General features: G+C 42.4%; 1 protein-coding gene and 3 non-coding genes across 4 annotated transcripts in view; all 4 read left to right on the top strand.

The window, feature by feature from the left end:
- TEX14 (testis expressed 14, intercellular bridge forming factor) overlaps positions 1 to 22,009 on the top strand; it is a 71,239-nt gene that overhangs the window by 1,423 nt on the left and 47,807 nt on the right. Inside the window, 6 exon segments of the mRNA XM_043499348.1 lie at positions 518 to 635; positions 637 to 655; positions 17,769 to 17,883; positions 19,247 to 19,412; positions 20,358 to 20,494; positions 21,397 to 21,478. Coding sequence (XP_043355283.1) covers positions 518 to 635; positions 637 to 655; positions 17,769 to 17,883; positions 19,247 to 19,412; positions 20,358 to 20,494; positions 21,397 to 21,478 — 637 coding nt within the window.
- Positions 6,122 to 6,337, top strand: LOC119844893. The gene has a single exon (XR_005289438.1). It is a non-coding gene; the product is annotated as a small nucleolar RNA U3 (small nucleolar RNA).
- LOC119844892 lies at positions 9,655 to 9,871 on the top strand. Its single transcript, XR_005289437.1, has one exon. It is a non-coding gene; the product is annotated as a small nucleolar RNA U3 (small nucleolar RNA).
- LOC119844891 lies at positions 14,268 to 14,484 on the top strand. Its single transcript, XR_005289436.1, has one exon. It is a non-coding gene; the product is annotated as a small nucleolar RNA U3 (small nucleolar RNA).

Below are 22,009 nucleotides of genomic sequence, written 5' to 3'. Positions count from 1 at the left end.
CCACACACAGCTCAGTCTATTTCCATTATGATGCCACGGGGTCCAATAAGCAAAGTCTCTAATGAGTACATTTGGACCTTCTGTGTAGACCATATTTTCATGTGGGTTTGTTATCATCAGCTGAACTGCAGATGAGCCCATTAGAGTGAGCTTTCCGTGTTCTAGCCTTCCCCCTTTCTCTATTTCGCGATGAAGAAGCAGTCGCTTAGTAAAAAAGAAAAGGAGGACTTGTGGCACCTTAGAGACTAACAAATTTATTTGAGCATAAGCTTTCGTGAGCTACAGCGAAAACTTATGCTCAAATAAATTTGTTAGTCTCTAAGGTGCCACAAGTACTCCTTTTCTTTTTTACGAATACAGACTAACACGGCTGTTACTCTGAAACCTGTTAAGTCGCTTAGTAGTGATTATTATAGCTATTAAGCTATTTGAATCTAAAATAAATGGATTGTACCATTGCATTTTCTAGCTGTGACCTGGGTTCAGTATAATTTATTAGTCTGTTTCTTTGAAACAGGATGGCTCATTCTGTCCCTCTCCCCATACCTTGTCCAGTCCAGCTTGGTACTATCAAAAATGATTCATTGGAAGCTCAACTGCACGAATATGTTAAACAAGGAAACTATGTTAAAGTGAAAAAAAATCCTGAAAAAAGGTAAGAGTGGAATTTAGACAAGTGTTTGGAAATATCATGACCTTTTGTATTTTTGACAATGGATGATACTTCTTTGTGTTAGGAAATTAGGATGCCATATGAAAAGCTTACTCCATTTTTGTGATTGATGTACATATTTGGCTGTATGGCAAATGGCATTAGTTATTTATTGCAGCCACAAAACAATTATGAACTGAAAAGTGATAAGTGGAATAGAAGTTATGTAGTTGAATATAGAACCAGTTAATAATTAAAATGCTGCGGCTGTAATTTTGAAGATTGTGGAAGTCACATTTTAGGAGGAAATGTAGGTATACGCCTATAAATTTACAGCATATTGTTCAAACTGAAAAGCATTTCATGTCTAGTTTATTTCTCTGTAATTTTCGGCAACCTGGTGATACCCTATGCGAATGTAAATATTTTGGTCTAAATAATTTGGTCTAATACTTGACATCTCTTTATTTTGCTATTATTAAAAAAAAACATTGCTTCTGTATTTTCTATCCAAAATCTGACGTTCCTAATACTGGATAAAAGGAGTACTTGTGGCACCTTAGCGACTAACAAATTTATTTGAGCATAAACTTTCGTGGGACTGCATCCGATGAAGTGAGCTGTAGCTCACGAAGTTTATGCTTAAATAATTTGTTTTCTTTTGCGAATACAGACTAACACGGCTGCTACTCTGAAACCTAATACTGGATGTTTACAGTCGTACCGTATCCAATTTTTTTTTTCCACCAAATGCATCCGATGAAGTGAGCTGTAGCTCACGAAAGCTTATGCTCTAATAAATTTGTTAGTCTTCTAAGGTGCCACAAGTACTCCTTTTCTTTTTGCGAATACAGACTACACGGCTGCTACTCTGAAACGTATCCAAATTGTGTACGGATATTGAAATAGAAAGAGAGATGCATAGGGGAAAAACAGGGAGTTTATTCACCCCATTACCAGTTTTAGTGGCTTCAGTGAACTTGAGAAACATAACTGTATTAATACCAAGGGGAGCCACATGTGTAGATACGCCTCAACGGCAAAGCTAGAGAGGCTCGAAAAGCAAACAACCAAGTTGATAATATATATTATTGCCAGTGACTTTGGAGTGCGGGGTGATAAGCAGTTGGGCCAATGTTAAGAAAACAGTACCTAATGGGAGGAAGACTAACAGCGATGTCTGGGGAACAGACGTTCATTGCTTTAAGAGCGGATTGCTTACTGCCTACATCGCTTCTGAAGCACGTACCGCTTTTGGCTCTTGCAATGCGTGCTTCTTGTGCGTAAACTGTTTCCAATGCGTCCTCCCTACGTAGCCAGTTCCAGTTTGTTAGTCCCGCCTCTATGAGTACGAGCTATGGAAGAAATATCTGATTGCCTGACGGGGCGTTCCTCTGTTAATTAGAAGAAGTGATTGGTGAAATTCGGGAAAAAGTTTATTTGTAATAGAAGCTAAAGAGAGGGCATTTTAAAAAGTTTCCTCAGATGTAAAGTTCCACGATGAGACATGCACACACTGTACTGTTTCTCAGTCTCGCTGTCTGTGATCATAGAGAGATTTGATGTATTAAATTACACACTGTAACCACGAAATATAGGTGCTTTAGGCTGGGTGTGTAGCCGTGGGAGGTTGTTTTTAGACTATACTGTCGGGGTCCTTTCTGTAGTAGATGAGTGTATTTGAAAGTGATGGCTCTTGCTAACCTTAAGGATGCATTAAAGTATACTTTGCGCATTTGAACATAGCTATTCTATGAATAACATACTCTCATATCTCAATATCTGTACTCAGAGTAGCAGCCGTGTTAGTCTGTATTCGCAAAAAGAAAAGGAGTACTTTTGGCACCTTAGAGACTAACAAATTTATTAGAGCATAAGCTTTCGTGAGCTACAGATCACTTCATCGGATGCATTTGGTGGAAAAAACAGAGGGGAGATTGATATACACACACAGAGAACAATGTTAAGAAAACAGTACCTAATGAGTACCTAATGTTCTCTGTGTGTGTATATCAATCTCCCCTCTGTTTTTTCCACCAAATGCATCCGATGAAGTGAGCTGTAGCTCACAAAAGCTTATGCTCTAATAAATTTGTTAGTCTCTAAGGTGCCACAAGTACTCCTTTTTTTTTTTTTGCGAATATCTGTACTATGACCTTTCAACCTTTTACCCCCAATCAGGAATATTACAGATTATATATTCCTTACACCATCCGATCCTAAAACAAACTTCACACCCCTTGATAATCTGTACATTATTCCCTGATAACAAGTAACTTCTATGCTTCAACTTTGTACCATTAACTTTTTTTAAACATCTTAATGATTTTTTTTAATTTGCTTTGGTACAGTTGTTCTCTATTATTGATGATCTTTCCTTCTTCTCTCTGGGGAAGTAGGATGGATAGAACACAGACTGAGTGGTTAGTCTGTATAAACTAAATTAAAAAAACAGTTTTTGTGAAGTTGGTGTTTAGCTTTGTTTTCGATGTGTATATTTAGATAAGGGATGTAGGGATTGTAACTAATATTATAATTTCTGTAGTGCGGGAGGATGGGGGTGTTTTTCAATGAGTTTTCTAATAGCCTGAGAGAAGAAAATACAGTGTAAAAATACAACAGTTTTTATTAATGATTGCTTAAGAGTTCTTGAACCTCTTATTCCACTTTTTTATGCAGTGTCCCTCTCTTTTGTCCTCCCCCCATTCTATTTCAAAGTTATAGGCACATGGATTATATTAATTCTGCAAATTTTCTCCCCTTTCCACTTTTTCTTCTTTTCTCCACCCTCTCCCCCGTTTTGAGTAGCCCCTATTTCCACTCCTAATGCTCTGCCAGTTGGTTGGTATGCAACTTTCTTGGAGATCTCTGAGCCCTTAGTGCAGGCCTTCAGGTGGAAGTGGGGGAGGAGAAAAATGGGACCTACAAAACCCCTGGCAGATAAAGGGCTGGGAGAGCTTGACTTGGGAAGGAGGGAGGAATGGGGAAGAAGAGTCAAATGGGGTGCACACAGTCTCTACAGTAGTGGAAAGAATGGGGGCCCTGAAATGGAGCAAAGGGATAAGTGGAAGTACACAGAACCCGTACTGGTATGGAGATTGGAGAAACCTGGCATGGGGGAAATGGAGGGTACACAAAGACCCCTGGCATGGGGGAATAGAGGGAACACAGAGTCCCTGCCATGGGGAAGTGGGAATGGGGGTGAGAACAGAGCTCTTGGTGTGGGAAGAAATGTGGGGAACTTGGTATGGGGGGGGAATGAGGGTACAGAATTTCTCTGGTAAGGTATGAGTTTGGGGGAATTTCAGGGAGTCCCTAAAAAGAGTGGGATGAAACGGGGCACATAGGGAGCTTGTTGGAGGGAATTGACGGGTGCTAGGAGCCCCTGGGGTGGGCAGTAAACTTGACCTGCACAAACTACAAAATGTGTTCCCCCCACTTCTGTGAAGAATATGGACATCTGTTGACAAAAAGGCTCTGATTGCAAAAGATATTATTCATTTTCTTTCATGACCACTTGTTTTTAAAAAATGAGTATTAAGAGGTTATCAGGGTAGATGGGGATTGGCAAGTAGGGAGGATGTCTTTGCAGGAGAAAGGGCCGGCGCTTAGCTAGAGAAGTGCTATCGAAAGGAACTGCTAGGAGGACGACTTTTACAATGACAGGTTTCAGAGTAGCAGTTGTGTTAGTCTATATTCGCAAAAAGAAAAGGAGGACTTGTGGCACCTTAGAGACTAACAAATTTATTTGAGCATAAGCTTTCGTGAGCTACAGCTCACTTCATCGGATGACTTTTACAATGTTTTCTTCCAAGCGTGATGTGAATAGGTGGGATTGCTTTAATACAGCTGCTGTCTGTCACTGATGCCAGTTGCTTCTTCCCGCTGGACAAGCGGTCGGAAGAGAGCACAGATTGGGTGGTTTGTCTGTATTAACTGAATGAATGAAAAAGCTTTAAAATATTACTTTTAAAATTATGCTTTAGGAAGTTTATAATATCTGGGTTTGTTTCTAAATCTATTCAATACTTAGTTTCTGTGGGTTGTTGTGAGGGGTTTTGTTTACCCCCACACTTTTTTTTTTTTGTGGTGTGGCATTTTGAAAGCCAGTTTAGAATCAGTGGGTATTGAGTGTCCAAAATCACCTGGATGGTTTTGAAAATTCTCCCAAAAGCAGCTTTAAGTCTTGTCTTTTTCCATTTTTCAGGAGAGGACTGCAGTTAAATACCTGAGATCCCACTACAGATTATTCTAACACAATACTCTCCAGGGAGGCAAACGTATAAAGTATTGACTCCGATATCAGCTCTCTCTAGATTTGATTTAAGAACATTTGGATCGGTTTGCTAACAATTATTGACATTTATATTGCTATGAATTATGCGTGCTGCTGTTTCAAGAGGAAAAATTGTGACGATATACTTGCAAAACTAGAGACTTGCTGTCTTCTGGATACCCGTACATGACAAGAAAGAAAAGGAGGACTTGTGGCACCTTAGAGACTAACAAATTTATTTGAGCATAGCTTTCGTGAGCTACAGCTCACTTCATCGGATGCATCGGAGCTGTAGCTCACGAAAGCTTATGCTCAAATAAATTTGTTAGTCTCTAAGGTGCCACAAGTACTCCTTTTCTTTTTTGCAAATACAGACTAACACGGCTTCTACTCTGAAACCGTACATGATGTTCAGGAATTGTGCAGAACGGAACTGAACCAAATCCCACCGCTCTATCTCCACTTTGCAGCACTTAAATGGCTGAGGTTGCACTAGTGCAGCGTAGCAGCGCCGAGTTTCTAATCTGCTGGTGGGGTGCTCCCCCGTGTCCGCCGAGGCCCCGCCCCCAATGCCCCCCTCCCGCCTCTGCCCTTCCCAGAGCGCGCTGCGCCCTCCCTTCCCCCGCCACCCCCAGCGCTCCTGATGCTGATCCGGGGCAGGCGGAAGGCGCTTGGGGGAGGGAGAGGAGTTGATGGGGGGGCTGCCGGTGGGTGGCTAATTAAACCACCTGGAGCTCCAGCCGTGGAGCACCCTCAGAGTCGGCGCCTGTCACGGTAACGTGAAACATGAAGTCTTTAGGCAGGACGAACTCGAGAGAAACAGCTGCAGAGCACAGTTGATAGAGCTCAGTCTGTGCCGGGCTCTGCTTGACAAACGTTCGCTCTAACGTCACGTGGTAGCGAAGAGCCTGTGAGAAGTATCGCAGTTTCAGGAAGTACACGCAGGAGAGTTTGATTGGGTGCTAGGAGCTCCACATGCTAATCAGGAGGCGTGTTTGTGTAAATAGCAACATAAAAATCTTGTAATGGTCAGTGTTCTAAAGCTGTCTGAATTGTGCTTAATGAAACGGGTACTTGATTTTAGAGTTTTGTCCTGTAGTTTGCTAAGGGTGAAGCTTGTTGTATGAAACATTCATCATGGGAAGAAAGCTTGTGCATATTAGACTGGGTATGTAGTCGAGGAGTATTTTGTTAAGACTATACTTTCAGGGATCATTTCTATAGTTTGTAACTGAGAAGTGTAGCCGAAAGTGTCTGACCTCGCTAACCACGAGGAGGAGTTAAAGTGTTCTCTTCTGAGCGTGAAGCAAGCAGACAGTGTTGCTTTAATGCAGCTGCTGTCTGTTATTGATGACCGTTCTTTGTTTCCCTTTGGGAAGCTGAGAGGGAGAGAACACAGACTGAGTGGTTAGTTCTTATAAAGCAATTTTAAAAAACGGTTTTTAGAGCTTTTAGTTTTTATGATATAGTATTGTTTGCTGCTGACCTAGAGTATTTTTTTTAATAGTAAAAATTTTATTTTGGAAGGTTTCTGTTAGTGTTTGAAAGAGAAGTAAATGGAGTGTGTGAAAGGTTGTTTTAAAAGTTTCTTATTCAGTAGTTACTGAAAGAATTCTAAAATTTCTTTATGCTGCTATATCTCTTTTTTGTTACAATTTATTTCAAAATTTAGGTAGGGGCCTGATTCTGTAAGTTCTCTTCCTTTTCCACTTTTTTCTCTCTTCTCCCCCCTTTTTTCTGAAAGCACCTATTTTCACTTCTACTGCTCTGGCAGTTGATTGGTACATGGTTTGCTCTTAGCCCCAAGCACATCCGGCAATCCACAGAGGATATGAGAATTGCTGTTTCTTGTCCATGGAGTCAGTAGAGTGTGGAATAGGGAGAAAGGAGGCTTACACAGAATCCCTGCCATTGGGGAGAATGGAGGACCCCGCTATGGGTGGATAGCAAGCACACAGAACCCCTGCAATGGAGGAAGACTGGGGAACCCTGGAATGCGTAAAGGAGACAATGAAGGACATGGGGGGAAGGGATTTACATGAAGGATTTGCATATGTCAACATCTCCCTCACCCGCTGGGTGTTTTCCTTCCATATTTCTTCTCTTTTCTATTACTCCCTTTTTTTCTGTCTGAGGTAAATGAAAAATCCACACCCCTGAGAGATGTAGCTGAGCTGACCTAAACCCTGCTGTAGACTGTGCTAGTTGGAGAAGCGGGAGGGGAGAGCACAGACTGAGTGGTTAGGCTTTGTATACTGAATAAAAGGAGGTTTTTTAGTGTTCCTTAAATCTAGTTATGGGGAAGCTTAGCTAAAATAGCTTTTATTTAGAAGCTTGTATAATGCTTAGGTGTGGGTAGTTTGGTTTTCTTTTTGCTGGAGTGGGTTTTGAGTAAATCATTAGTTTACTTGGTTTCTTTCATAATCTGAAGGGGCTTTAGGATCTACTCTCCCTGTCCCCCATTTGAAGGGGAACAGCCTCAATCTTTTGTCTTACTCTGCTTTGTAGTAGAAGATACTCTATTTAAATAGAAAAGGAGTACTTGTGGCACTCTAACCTATTTAAATAGGTTTCAGAGTAGCAGACTTGTTAGTCTGTTTTCGCAAAAAGAAAAGGAGTACTTTTGGGCAAAAAGAAAAGGAGACACTTTAAATAGTCATGATCCATTTAGGTTAATTCTTATGCTGAATGGTGGGCGGGGGGTGTATAAATCATTTGAGACTCTTGCTCCCACTCCCTGTGTGGCCTGTGTTTTAAAATGAGACTGTCTAGTTTTTATGTAAATATATTTGGGTAGATTCACTCATATTTATAAAAAGAAAAGGAGTACTTGTGGCACCTTAGAGACTAACAAATTTATTTGAGCATAAGCTTTTGTGAGCTACAGCTCACTTCATCGGATGCATTTGGTGGAAAATACAGTGGGGAGATTTATATACACACACAGAGAACATGAAACAATGGGTTTTATCATACATTGTAAGGAGAGTGATCACTTAAGATGAGCCATCACCAGCAGCGGGGGGGGGAGGGGAGGAGGAGGAGGAAAACCTTTCATGGTGACAAGCAAGGTAGGCCATTTCCAGCAATTAACAAGAACATCTGAGGAACAGGGTGGGAGAAATAACATGGGGAAATAGTTTTACTTTGTGTAATGACTCATCCATTCCCAGTCTCTATTCAAGCCTAAGTTAATTGTATCCAGTTTGCAAATTAATTCCAATTCAGCAGTCTCTCATTGGAGTCTGTTTTTGAAGTTTTTTTGTTGAAGGATAGCCAACCTCAGGTCTGTGATCAAGTGACCAGAGAGATTGAAGTGTTCTCCGACTGGTTTTTTTTCATATTTATATTGCAGTGAATTTCATGTGCTCTTGTCTCATGGCAGACATAAGAAAAAACCCTGTGGCAATGGACTCTGCAAAATTATAAACTAATGATTCTCAACTTGTGGCCCAATCAGCATACAGGTGCGGCTCATGTGGCATCCTCAGGGCCATACAGATAGTATATATATTTTGTGGATGTGGCTCACGTAACACAGAGAAAGCTGCATATGAAGCCCATAATGGTAAATAGGGTGAGGCCCAGAAGCTATCTTCTTTCCAAGCGGGGATTGTGCAGGGAGCAAAAACAGACTTAGTGCAGCTGTGTTGTCTCTGTCTATTAGCACTGAAATGGTTCAGAGTAGCAGCCGTGTTAGTCTGTATTCGCAAAAAAAAAAAAGGAGTACTTGTGGCATCCGATGAAGTTAGCTGTAGCTCATGAAAGCTTATGCTCAAATAAATTTGTTAGTCTCTAAGGTGCCACAAGTACTCCTTTTCTTTTTTTTGAAATGGTTCAGAATGCCTTGGTTCAAGTGGCACCAGTTCTAAGAGTAAGGGTGATTTAGTGCAGTTGTTCTCAACCAGGGGTATGCAATAGTCTTCCAGGGGATACATCATCTCATCTACATACTTGCCTAGTTTTACAATAGGCTACATAGAAAGCATTAGTGAATTTGTAAAATTCATAAAATTAAAATTCATACAGTGATTTGTTTATACTGTTCTCTATGCTATACACTGAAATGTAAGTACAATATTTATATTTCAATTGACTTATATGGTAAAAATGAGAACGAAAACAATTTTTCAGTAATGGCGTGCTGAGTTATGACACTTTCGTATTATGTCTGATTTTGTAAGCAAGTAGTTTTTAAGTGAGGTGAAACTTGGGGGTATGCAAGAGAAATCAGGCTCCTGAAAGGGGTACAGTTGTCTGTAAAGGTTGAGAGCCACTGATTTAGTGCAGTACCACCAGTAACATGGAACCCTGCAAAAGCTTTCAGTTCAGATGAATTTGAGAGCAAGCCAGAGAGAAACAGCTGCAGAGCACGCTAGAAAGGGTGGACCTGCCCGCATTGTCTGCGTCTGACAAGCTGTCATGTGGTACAGAGGAGCCTGTGAGAAGTATCCCAGTTTCAGGAAGTACAAGCAAGAGGGTTTGATTGGGTGCTAGCAGCTCCACATGCTAATCAGGAGGCGTGTTTGTGTAAGTAGCAACATAAAAATCTTCTAATGTTTAGTGTTCTAAAGCTGTCTGAATTGTGCTTTAATGAAATGGGCACTTGCTTTTAGAGTTTTGTCCTGTAGTTTGCTAAGGGTGAAGCTTGTTGTATGAAAACATTCACCATGGGAAGAAAGCTTGTGCATATTAGCCTGGGTATGTAGTCGAGGAGTATTTTGTTAAGACTATACTTTCAGGGATCATTTCTATAGTTTGTAACTAGAGAAGTGTAGCCGAAAGTGTCTGACCTCGCTAACCACGAGGAGGAGTTAAAGTGTTCTCTTCTGAGCGTGAAGCAAGCAGACAGTGTTGCTTTAATGCAGCTGCTGTCTGTTATTGATGACCGTTCCTTGTTTCCTTTTGGGAAGCTGGGAGGGAGAGAACACAGACTGAGTGGTTAGTTCTTATAAAGCAAGTTTAAAAAAAGGTTTTTAGAGCTTTTAGTTTTTTTTGTTATGGTATTGTTTATGATGCTGATCTAGGGTACTTTTAATAGTAAATCTTAATTTTATTTTGAAAAATTTCTGGTGGGGTTTTCTTATTCAGTAGTTACTGAAAGAATTTTAAAGTTCTTTTATGCTGCTATATTTCTTTGTTGTTGTAATCTATTTCAAAATTTAGGTAGGGGCCTGATTCTGCAAGTTCTTTTTCTTTTCTACTTTTTTCTCCACTCTTCTCTCCCCCCCCCCTTTTTTTTTCTGCAAGCCCTTGTTTTCATTTGCTCTGGCAATTGGTTGGTACATGAAAAGCACTAATGAAGTTGTAACAAATTAAATTTCATACAATCACTTGTTTATACTGAACATAAGAACAGCCATACTGGGTCAGACCAAATGCCCATCTAGCCCATTATCCTGTCATCCGACAGTGGCCAATGCCAGGTGCCGCAGAGGGAATGAACAGAACAGGTGATCATCAAGTGATCCATCCACTGTTGACCATTCTCAGGTTCTGGCAAACAGAGGCTACGGACACCATCCCTGCCCACCCTGGCTAATAGCCATTGATAGACTTATTCTCCATGAATTTATCTAGTTGTTTTTTGAACCTTGGTATAGTCTTGGCCTTCACAACATCCTCTGGCAAGGAGTTCCACAGGTTGACTGTGCATTGTGTGAAAATATACTTCCTTTTTTTTTGTTTTAAACCTGCTGCCTATTAATTTCATTTGGTGACCCCTAGTTCTTGTGTTATGAGAAGGAGTAAATAATACTTTCTTCACAGCAGTCATGATTTTCTAGACCTCTAAAATATCCCCCCTTAGTTGTCTTTTTTCCAAGCTGAAAAGTTATTATTATTTATTATTTATTAATCTCTCCTAATATGGCAGATGCTCCATACCACAAATATTTTAGTTGCCCTTTTCTGAACCTTTTCTAATGCCAGTATATCTTTTTTGAGATGAGGAGACCACATCTATACACAGTATTCAAGATGTGCGTGTACCGTGGATTTATATAAGGGCAATAAGATATTCTCCGTCTTACTCTCTATCCCTTTTTTAATGATTCCTAACATCCCGTTTGCTTTTTTGACTGCCCCTGCACACTGCGTGGACGTCTTCAGAGAACTATCCACGATGACTCCAAGATCTTTCTCCTGATTAGTTGTAGCTAAATTAGCCCCCATCATATTGTATGTATAGTTGGGGTTATTTTTTCCAATGTGCATTACTTTACATTTATCCACATTAAATTTCATTTGCCATTTTGTTTCCCAATCACTTAGTTTGGTGAGATCTTTTTGAAGTTCTTCACAGTCTGCTTTGGTCTTAACTATCTTGAGCAGTTTAATATTGTCTGCAAACTTTGCTACCTCACTGTTTACCCCTTTCTCCAGATCATTTATGAATAAGTTGAATAGGATTGGTCCTAGGACTGACCCTTTGGGAACACCACTAGTTATCCGTCTTCATTCTGAAAATTTACCATTTATTCCTACCCTTTGTTTCCTGTCTTTTAACCAGTTCTCAATCCATGAAAGGATTTTGTGTAGTTACCCTTTCTGAAATTAAATGGTACAGTGTTGGGCCGCTGTGGTGTTTTCCCTGTTACAGGGATGTTAAATTTAATTATGTTATGGTCACTATTACCAAGCGGTCTAGCTATATTTACCTCTTGGACCTGATCCTGTGTTCCATTTAGGATTAAATCAAGAATTGCCTCTCCCCTTGTGGGTTCCAGGACTAGCTGCTCCAAGAAGCAGTCATTTAAGGTATCAAGAAACTTTATCTCTGCATTCTGTCTGAGGTGATATGTATCCAGTCAATATGTGGATAGTTGAAATCCCCCATTATTATTGAGTTTTTAATTTTAATAGCCTCTCTAATCTCCCTGAGCATTTTGCAGTTATTATCACCATTCTGGTCAGGTGGTCAGTAATATATCCCTATGGCTATATTTTTATTTTTCGTGCTGAGTTGTGACACTTTTGTACTATGTTTGATTTTATAAGCAAGCAGTTTTTAAGTGAGGTGAAACTTGGGGGTATGCAAGAGAAATCAGACTTCTGAAATGGGTACAGTTGTCTGTAAAGGTTGAGAGCCACTGATTTAGTGCAGTACTACCGGTAACATGCAGGGCCGGATTAACTTTTTGTGGGCCCAGCGCCAAACATACCTGTGGGCTCCCATGGGGAAGGTGCAGGGGGACAAGATAGTCAGTCTCCAGAATGAAGGGCGGGCTGGGGGCAATGAGGCACAGCGTGGTGGGAGCAGCCCCGCTCTGCACAGCCCAGCAGGAGGGCACCGTTTACAAACCTGCAGCTGACAGACACACACTGGCCTTCCCACCCCTGTGCTGCCAGCTTGCCCCTTCCCTTTGATGGCTGGCCCGCATCACACCACCCCGCTGCCCAGTGACCCTCCCTTATGCCCAGCACCCCGTCAGCCAGAGACCTCCACCACAGATCTCTATGCCCAGCCGCCACTCATCCCAGAGACTTCCCCCACTGGCCTCCCACCACAACTGCACAGCACCCTGCACACCACACTGTTCACTCAGCTCCCCCCCGCCCATAGACCTCCCCACTGCCCACCACCTTCCACACAGTCCCACAATCACAGCTGCACAGCACCCCATATTCCTGAGGGGATTCTGCACCAAAAAATTAAAAATTCTGTGCACAATATTTTAAAATTCTGCAAATTTTATTTATCAATAAATAAAGGGGAGGCTCCAACATGACAGTGGGGAGCACAGGCCACTGGTTGCATGGAGGTGGGAGATTACCCTGTAGCCTCCCCCCACCCCACCCCAGGATAGGAACTTGGCAGTGAGGCTGCACCTGACCCTGACACAGTGCAAGGGCCAGGCCTGCCACAGAAACACCCTGGGGCCCTGCTCCCCTGTGCCAGGCGCACCAGTTGTGGGTGAGCAGGCTCAGCCCCCCAGCAGGATCCAAGTGCAGAGGGACTTAGTGTGGGGGGTTCGAGGTGGGGATAAGAGAGTTCTCTGTGGGGCAGTCTGGGTGCACATGGCTCAGTGGGAGATCTGGATGCACAGAAGCTCATTGGGGGGGTTCCAGGGGCAGTGGGACTCTGCAGGGGATCCAGGTGAAGGTGTTTGGGACTCAGCGGGGGGGGGGGGGGGTCTAGGTGCAGGGGAGGTGGGGTTCATTTGGGTGGGGGTGCAGGTGGTTGGGGCTCTGTGGGGAGGGTGTCTGAGGGGCTCATCGGTATGGTACAGATGCAGGGGAGGTGGGGCTTGATAGGGTGAGGGTTGGATGGGCCTGCTTAACAGGGGAGCCCCAGCTTCTACCAAGGGAATGCCGCATGGTGGGCTCCAGCTTCCCCCATCCCCTTCTCTTCCCCATCCCATGCCCCCGTTTCCCGATCCCCCTTCGCTTCCCCATCCCATGCCCCTTACACACCCCTCCATCTCCTCCCCAGGCTTCGGGGACAGAGGGAAACTACCCCCCCAGTACGAGCCGGTGGAGTGGAGCGGGTTGGGGCCGGGTCGCTCCACTTCCTGCCGCCGGTGATTGCAGGGCGGACCCGACCCCGCACTCATGGGGTGGCAGGAAGTGGAGAGACTGGCCCCAGCCCGTTCCGCTCTGCTTCCCTGGCTCCCGGACTTTGGGGAGCACTCCCAGCACTCACCAGCGGCACGGCTGGGAACCCGCGGAGCGGGTTTGGGCCAAGTTGCTACGCTTCCCGCTGCGTGGAGGGCGGGGGCGGGTCCAACCACTGCTGCAGTCCTCCAGGACGCATAGCTCAGGGGAGGAGGTTTGGGGGGGAAGGGACAGAGTCGGGGCGGGGCTGGGGTAGAGCAGGGGCAGCTTTCCTGGACGGCTTAGCCGGCTGGGGGATCAGGCTGGCCGGCGCCCTTCTGACTCTGGGCCCGGCGCCATGGTAAATCCGGTACTGGTAACATGGAACCCTGCAAAAACTTTCAGTTCAGATGAATTTGAGAGCAAGCCAGAGAGAAACAGCTGCAGAGCACGCTAGAAAGGGCGGACCTGCCCGCATTGTCTGCGCCTGACAAGCTGTCATGTGGTACAGAGGAGCCTGTGAGAAGTATCCCAGTTTCAGGAAGTACAAGCAAGAGGGTTTGATTGGGTGCTAGCAGCTCCACATGCTAATCAGGAGGTGTGTTTGTGTAAATAGAGACATAAAAATCTTCTAATGTTTAGTGTTCTAAAGCTGTCTGAATTGTGCTTTAATGAAATGGGCACTTGCTTTTAGAATTTTGTCCTGTAGTTTGCTAAGGGTGAAACCTGTTGTATGAAAACATTCACCATGGGAAGAAAGCTTGTGCATATTAGCCTGGATGTGTAGTCGAGGAGCATTTTGTTAAGACTATACTTTCAGGGATCATTTCTATAGTTTGTAACTAGAGAAGTGTAGCCGAAAGTGTCTGACCTCGCTAACCACGAGGAGGAGTTAAAGTGTTCTCTTCTGAGCGTGAAGCAAGCAGACAGTGTTGCTTTAATGCAGCTGCTGTCTGTTATTGATGACCGTTCCTTGTTTCCTTTTGGGAAGCTGGGAGGGAGAGAACACAGACTGAGTGGTTAGTTCTTTTATGTTATTAGAAAAAAAAAATTTTTCTTTACGATTATTTGTGTGGTGTAGGTAACCTACCTCACTTATAATCTAGTAAAATATAAAAATTGGTTGATGTTTGAGTATTCTTTTAGATGTATCTATATGATATGTAGAGTTAAGTGTAATAGAAATATTATGTATTGTATTTTTAATTAAAATTACTAAAACAATAATGACAGGTTTCAGAGTAGCAGTTGTGTTAGTCTGTATTCGCAAAAAAAAGTTTTTTTCTACCAAATGCATCCGATGAAGTGAGCTGTAGCTCATGAAAGCTTATGCTCTAATAAATTTGTTAGTCTCTAAGGTGCCACAAGTACTCCTTTTCTTAAAACAGTAATGGTAGCTGTGTTGGTCCCAGGTTGTGAGAGACAAAGTGGGTGATGTAACAACATCGTGCATCAACTATGGGAAAGGGACTGAGAGACTTTTTCCATTAGACCATATGAACTGGAACCATAAACTCATTGAACATTCGCAAAAAGAAAAGGAATACTTGTGGCACCTTAGAGACTAACAAATTTGTTTTTGCGAATACAGACTAACACGGCTGCTACTATGAAACCTGTCACTGAACATTAAATCTCACCAAATGAGGATAAATCCATCTTCATCATCCTATCCACTCATTATACTCCACACATGAACATAGCCATTATAGGAACAACATACCCCCATATCTCGATGTCTGTACTTTGACCCGTTAACCTTTTACCCCAAATCAGGGAAATTGTAGATTATGTATTCCGTATGCCACCCATTCCTAAACCGAATTTCTCACCCCTTGATAATCTGTACCTTATTCCCTGATAACCAGAAACTTCTACGCTTAAACTCTGTACCGTTTTCTTTTTAGTTCAACATCATGTTAATAAAATTATTAAATCTCTTATTGGACAAACTCGCGTTGGTGAAAGAGACAAGCTTACACAAAGCTCTTCTTCAGACTGTCACAACTAAATACAAGGTGGGACAGTTGTTTGGTAAGGAGTTTTCACACATTGTAAGAGACCTTTCAAGGTGAAGTGCTCAGCTAACACCTCTGCAATCATAGGAGAAAGGTTGGTTAGTGGGTTATAAATTGTTATTAATGTTACTGATGGTGTGCCAGTTTTCTTTCACCATGAGGACTGAGAGGTCAGATATCAAGCGGTCATAGTTTGCAAAGTGGTTTCCTACTGGTGGTATGGTGTTTTTGTCTTTTATAATTTTTCTGTGAGTTTATTCGAGAGCATAGTGATTGTCTCATTTCACCCACATAGTTGTTACTGAGGAATTTAGTACTTTGGATGAGGTACTGCAGTGCGGGAATGGGGGGGGCTCAAGGGGCATGGCCCCTCCCCTGCCCCACCTCATTCTCCCGAACCCCCCCCCACCTAGCCAGGCTGGCTGCTGAGCCCAGGCAGGGAGCCCGGATAGCTGTGGGGTGCTGTGGACCCTCCACCTGCCTGGGGTGGGGGGTCGAGAGCAGTCCTCAGCCCATGTCCCTGCCCTGCACCCCACCGTCCCATCCAGGGCAGGAGAGTCCACCGCTCCCCACAGCTGCCTGCGTTCCATGCACAGCTTTTACCTGGACCCGGCTCTGGCTGGGGGGCTGCAGCCTGGCTATGGTAAGAGCTTTGTGAGCAGGTGTGGGGAATCGCGCCATGGACCCTCCACCTGCCCTGAGCGGAGGAGGGGGCTGTGGGGTGGGGACATGGGGCGGGGTCTGTTTTCAACCCCCTCACCTACCGACTCCCAGCAGGTGGAGTGTCCTCAGGCAGCTCCCAGCCCACTCCACCTTGGCTGGGGGCAGGGCCTTGAGCGGAAGAGGAGGGATAACTCACTTTTGGGCAGGTTCTGCCAGGCACCCTTAATGAGGTACATCACATGTTGTGATAGGCATGTGTAGGACCCATGGATCTTGAAAGGTGTGTTGTGAGAGGTATGTATTGATCATTTTAGCAGTGAGATATGTCTGCATGTTATGGCATGGTCTGGTGCCACTTCGAATGGATGGGTCCTGGCCTGTGGGGAGTTTACTTCTCATTATGAATTTGGCAAAGTTGGGGGGTTTGAAGGCAAGAAGAGGGAGTTCAGGAAAGATTTAAACATATCTTTACCCAGTAAAGATATTACCTAACCCACCTTGTCTCTCTAAAATAATACATTTGAAACTGAAAGTACTGAAATGTCCAGAGTGACTATCAGAAGTTTAAATTCAACAAGTAGGCTAAAATAGTTTACCATTTGTATCAAATGCTCCTTTTTCATAGACAGTAGCTTATTTATTCTTTTAAATTAGGAAAAAGCTTTTTGTTTTGTTGTGTTGTGTTCATATTAGACAGATCTAGGTTAACTATTTCTGTATTAGTTACACTTATATATAGGGCCCTACTGAATTCACAGCCATGAAAGACATGTCACCGACCATGGAATCTGGTCTCCCCCTGTGAAATCTGGTCTTTTGTGTGCTTTTACCCTATGCTATACAGATTTCACAAGGGAGACCAGTGTTTCTCAAATTGGGGGCCCTGACCCAAAAGAGAGTTGCAGGGGGGTCGCAAGGTTATTTTAGGGGGGGTCACCGTATTGTCACCCTTACTTCTGTGCTGTCTTCAGAGCTGGGCGGCTGGAGAACGCTGGCTGTTGGCCAGGTGCCCAGCTCTGAAGGCAACATCCCACCAGCAGCAGTGCAGAAATAAGGGTGGCAATATCATACCAGGCCACCCTTACTTCTGTGCTGCTGCCTTCAGAGCTGGGTGGCCAGAAAGTGGTGGCTGTGGACTGAGGGTCCAGCTCTGCAGGCAGCAGCACAAAAGTTAGGGAGGCAGTAGCATACCATGCCTTCCTTACTTCTACACTGCTGCTGGTGGCGGCTCTGCCTTCAGAGCAGGGCTCCCGGCCAGCAGCCGCCACTCTCCAGCTGCCCAGTTCTGAAGGCACCACCGCTGCCAGCAGCAGCGCAAAAGTAAGGGTAGCAGTAGCGCAGCTCCCCCTACAATCGCCTTGCGACCTGCCCCCGACAGTTCTTTTTTGGGTCAGGATCCCTACAATTACAACATCATGAAATTTCAGATTTAAATAGCTGAAATAATAAAATTTACAATTTTTAAAATCCTATGACTGTGAAATTGACCAAAATAGACCCTGAATTTGGTAGGGCCCTATTTATATAACATTTAATTGAAAAAGTTAAAGATTGATAATGGGTGGTATGTTTGAAATTGTATAGTCATAAGAGGCATGACTACTTATTTATTTATACTTTTCAGGTATTTGTGTTGACACAATTAACTCCTTGGGCCAGACGGCTCTGTTTACTGCTGCATTGCTAGGTCTTGGTAAACTAGTAGGAGTGCTCTTGGATTATGGATCAGACCCAAATCAGTTAAGTATAAGAGTCAGAATTACATCCTTCATAAATTGAAACAAACTTAAATTTGTTATAGCATCAACTTTATCATAATGCACAAGATTTTCCTTAATAGTTAATTGTCAATGAGCAGAGGAAAGAGAGACAGCCTTCATCCAAACTGTAATTGTTACAGAGCTGATAGTTGGGGAAAGAAAAAGCCCAGGGCCCTGACTTTTAAAAAGTATTTAGGCTTTGCTCTGCTCAGTGGTGCATGGCCTCAAGCCTGTTCTATATTTAAAAGTTAGGTCAACATAGATATGATGCTCAGAGATGTGAAAAATAGTGCCATAACTATACTGACCTAACATGAGGTGTAGATGTGGCAAGGTTGACAGAAGAATTCTTCTGTCAACCAAGCTACTGCCTGTCAGAGAGGTGGATTAAATACAGCAACAGAAAAACACCTTACATCCTTGTAGGAAGCATCTACACTATGGCACTTCAGCAGTGCAGAGATGGTCAAAGTGATGCTGCAGTGGCACAGCTGCAGGTATGCCACTATAGTCTCATACTGCAGGTGCTTCTCAGATGCAGGTGCTTCCTACATCAATGGAAGGGTTTTTTTCTGTCAATGTAGATAATCCACCTCCCTGAGCAGGGTTAGGTATGCTTATCTACAGAACTCCAGGGTGACATAGCTAGTTCAATCTGTATTTTAGGTGTAGACCAGAGCTCTGTGTTTCCAGCTAGGTGTTGATATGAATGCATGATTGAAGTGAATGGCAGAAGGGAATACTGTTCACAACTTTTTCTAATGCAATTGTTTGTCCCTCAGGAGGCAGTTTTTTCACTAGGTTGAATCAACAAGATAGCAGTGCACTGGTTGTAGTGAGAAGATTATTTTTGAAAGGAAAGTCACTACATTAGTCCCAGCAATAACCACACTTTACAGATAATCAGTGCGCTGTCTCCAGCCAAACAATAGGGCAAGCAAAGGTGTGAACTCCACTTCTTTCTCTCATTCACTTCAGTCAGGGAATTAATCTTTAAAATCTAATTGGAAGTTTTTAAACACTAAAAATATTAATCATAGCCTTAGAAGCACCTCCCCAGTGAGAGTAAAAAGGTAAAGCTTGGTTTTTGCAGAAGACAGGCAAAGTGCAGATAAGCGTGTTGAAAAAGAGAGTTTTTCATGCCTGCAGTTTTCTAGTGCCTCTGGTAACAATAAAAGGCCACACAGTCCTCAGTCCATACATGGAATCCCCTTTGGCAAGATCAGATAGATTCTTTTGCTCTAACATATAATGTAATTGTAAGTATGCTCTTTTTCAAGAGGTATCTGTAGTTTACCACAGTGAAGGTACTTTGAAATGTTTCTGTTCTAATATTCCTCAGCCGCTGTTATGATGGGAGCACCCCAGTACATGCTGCAGCATTCTCAGGAAATCAGTGGATTCTCAGTAAATTGTTGGATGCAGGAGGTGATCTGCGAGTACATGATAAAAATGGAAGAAATCCGCAGTGCTGGGCTATGTCAGCTGGAAAGGAAAGTAGTGCTCAGGTACACATATATGTGAACTTCACAACTTTATCTTGGAAAGATTGTCTGGGAACAAAAACTCCATACCCAGGAAACAGATGCTTTTTAAGATAATGTGAAGTGATTTGCCGGTTACTTTCCGGTTCAGATTATATTCTGAGGTCCTGATCATGCAAACTCAAAATGATTTCATTGGGACTCTACCTGGGGGAAGAGGTCTGCCTGTACTTACAAGCTTGCAGGATCAGAGCCATAATGTGTAAATGTGCAGTGATGAGAACTACAGCGATAGGTCCTGATCCTGCAATCCCCTGCATACTCATGAGTAGTCCCTTTGGAGCTGCAGTTACTCACGTGTGTAATGGCATACATGCGTGTAAGTGTTTGCAGGACCAAGGCCTAGAACTATAAAATTTCTGGTATAAATATTGCTTATTTAATAAATATCTGCAAAATGTTACAAGCAAGCTGTTGTTTTAAAATTATCCCATGTCTTGGTACGAGATAATTTGATGTCTTTCAGTATGCATATTTTACGGAGAGACCTAGTCAGAATAGTTCAAGATAGATTATTCCTTTATTATTAATTGTGTTTGAATCCAGTAGTTTTATCATTTTCACCTTGGGAATTGTCAGTTATTGGCATTGCCTCTGTCATATGGAGGGCTTAAGGTTTGGTTTTATTTACATATTCATACCATTGATTTTTCTCTAAATTTACATGTATACAATGGATACAGTTTCTTTTTGAAGGTGCTGAATTTTGGTTGATATCTGCATTATAATTTTAGACCATTTATGGACAGTAAAGACTCTAATAAAAATTTTAATATCTCAAATATTTTTGCTGGTGCCAAATATTGCCACCAGGAAGTAAGTGACAACTTTTCTTCATGATCCTGCTCTATTACTTTAAAATAGGAACATTTATAACCTAGTAGTTCTTGAATGCTTAATGTTTTTCAGATATTAGAATTTATACGGCGTTGTGCATCACACATGCAGGCTGCAATTCAGAATTTCCCCTCTGATTTACTTAGAAAGGTTGGTTCATCAAAAGTACTGGTCTGCAACCCATCTAGATTTGGTGGTATTACTCAAGGGTAAGAACTTAACTTCATAGTGATTCAGGGAAGTTCCATCCCATACTTAAGTATCCTGAAACTTATCATATGTTTTACTTTTTGTTGTCTGTCTCTTTCTTTTGGACTATCTATTTTAAAACCAAAGCTGCTTGTTTAGACATTCTAGTGTATTTGGATGGATCACCTTTATATGTGGTCATTAGTACTAAATTTTTCTTGCTACTGTAGAGCCAAATGGTTGGTGATAACTTAAATATTCTTCTTTATTTAAAAGGAAATGATTCACTGAATAAACCAGAGACAATTCTGTATTTTATTAGAGTTAAGATATCTGGTACTGTGTACCATAAAATAAATCTAGTTTCTTTATCTGTAAGTCGCTGCCAGTCCTTAGAGGATGTGTCTGACCGTTTAACGCTTTTTACTGATAAGTCTGATGTATCTAGTGGGAAATAGCTTTCTGTTAAGAAAAATACTTTAGTGAAAAGATTCAAGGTGAATTCAAGATGTCTGCATATTTGCATTGCTATACACTAAGTGACTTTAAACAAAAGCATATACAAGATAATAGTTGCACATTAAAATCAAGTTGTTAAAATATGCCTGCCTTTTTTTTAAAATAACCATGTTTCATGTTTCAGCAGGCTATGGGGTTACCATTGCTGTGCTTGCGAGACTTCTTTTCCGCTCTAGTAGGGGCTGAGGGTGGTGGCAGCCAAGAAAGTGAGAGTAGTAGTAGTCTCACTATTTCTGACCCAGGCCAAATATCAAGTGAAGTATTTGAAAGGCAGCTGCTGTAGGACTTCTTTCTTTCTTTCTTTGTAAATTATCTCCTTTGGAAGATGGAATGTAACCTTTCTCAAAACCTTGGCCTTCACTATTAATCTACATGTAGCTATGCTTGTATGTTTTGACATTAGAAATGCCGACAGGCCTCTGACTAGACTTCTAAAAGGTGGAGCGAATTCATCAAGAACCATCTACAGTTTTGGCTTTGGGAAGGTAAGACACTAGAGACAGTGGGCTCCAAACTGTGTAACTTCTTTTTGTTTGTTGAACTCAATTGGAATTACATTGTTTTTATTTAAATCCAAAGATGGTCCCATCTGTGTTGTTTTCAGGCACTGTTAGATATTTCTTACTATTCACTAGATGGTGGGAAATAAATGGGCAGTGACCTAAATGACTGTGGAAATCCTGGTCTATAGTCATTATTGAGTCCTGATAAAGGGATTTATTTTGAAACGAAGAAAAGATACTTCAAGAAGTAGGTGGAAGGATCCCACCTGTGTGACTCTGAGGTGGCTGCTTCTGCTGTGTTCAGTTAAGATTCAGTAGAAAGGTCCTTTTCCATAAAGCCCTTAGCCACTGAAAGCCTTTTGGAATGATCCCAATTTTTATGGTTTTTGGCGAATGTTTACTTGTGGTCAGTTGTTGTTTGCATGTATACGTAACACTGAGGCAACATTTTTCAGCTTCACAACATTTTTGACAAACATTACCTGATTCTCACAACACTCTAAGATCACATAG

Source organism: Dermochelys coriacea, chromosome 17 (genome assembly GCF_009764565.3).
Source record: "Dermochelys coriacea isolate rDerCor1 chromosome 17, rDerCor1.pri.v4, whole genome shotgun sequence".
In the NCBI taxonomy this organism is placed as follows: Eukaryota; Metazoa; Chordata; order Testudines; family Dermochelyidae; genus Dermochelys; species Dermochelys coriacea.
Note: the sequence above shows the minus strand (reverse complement) of the source record. Positions and strands in the feature narration are given on the sequence as shown.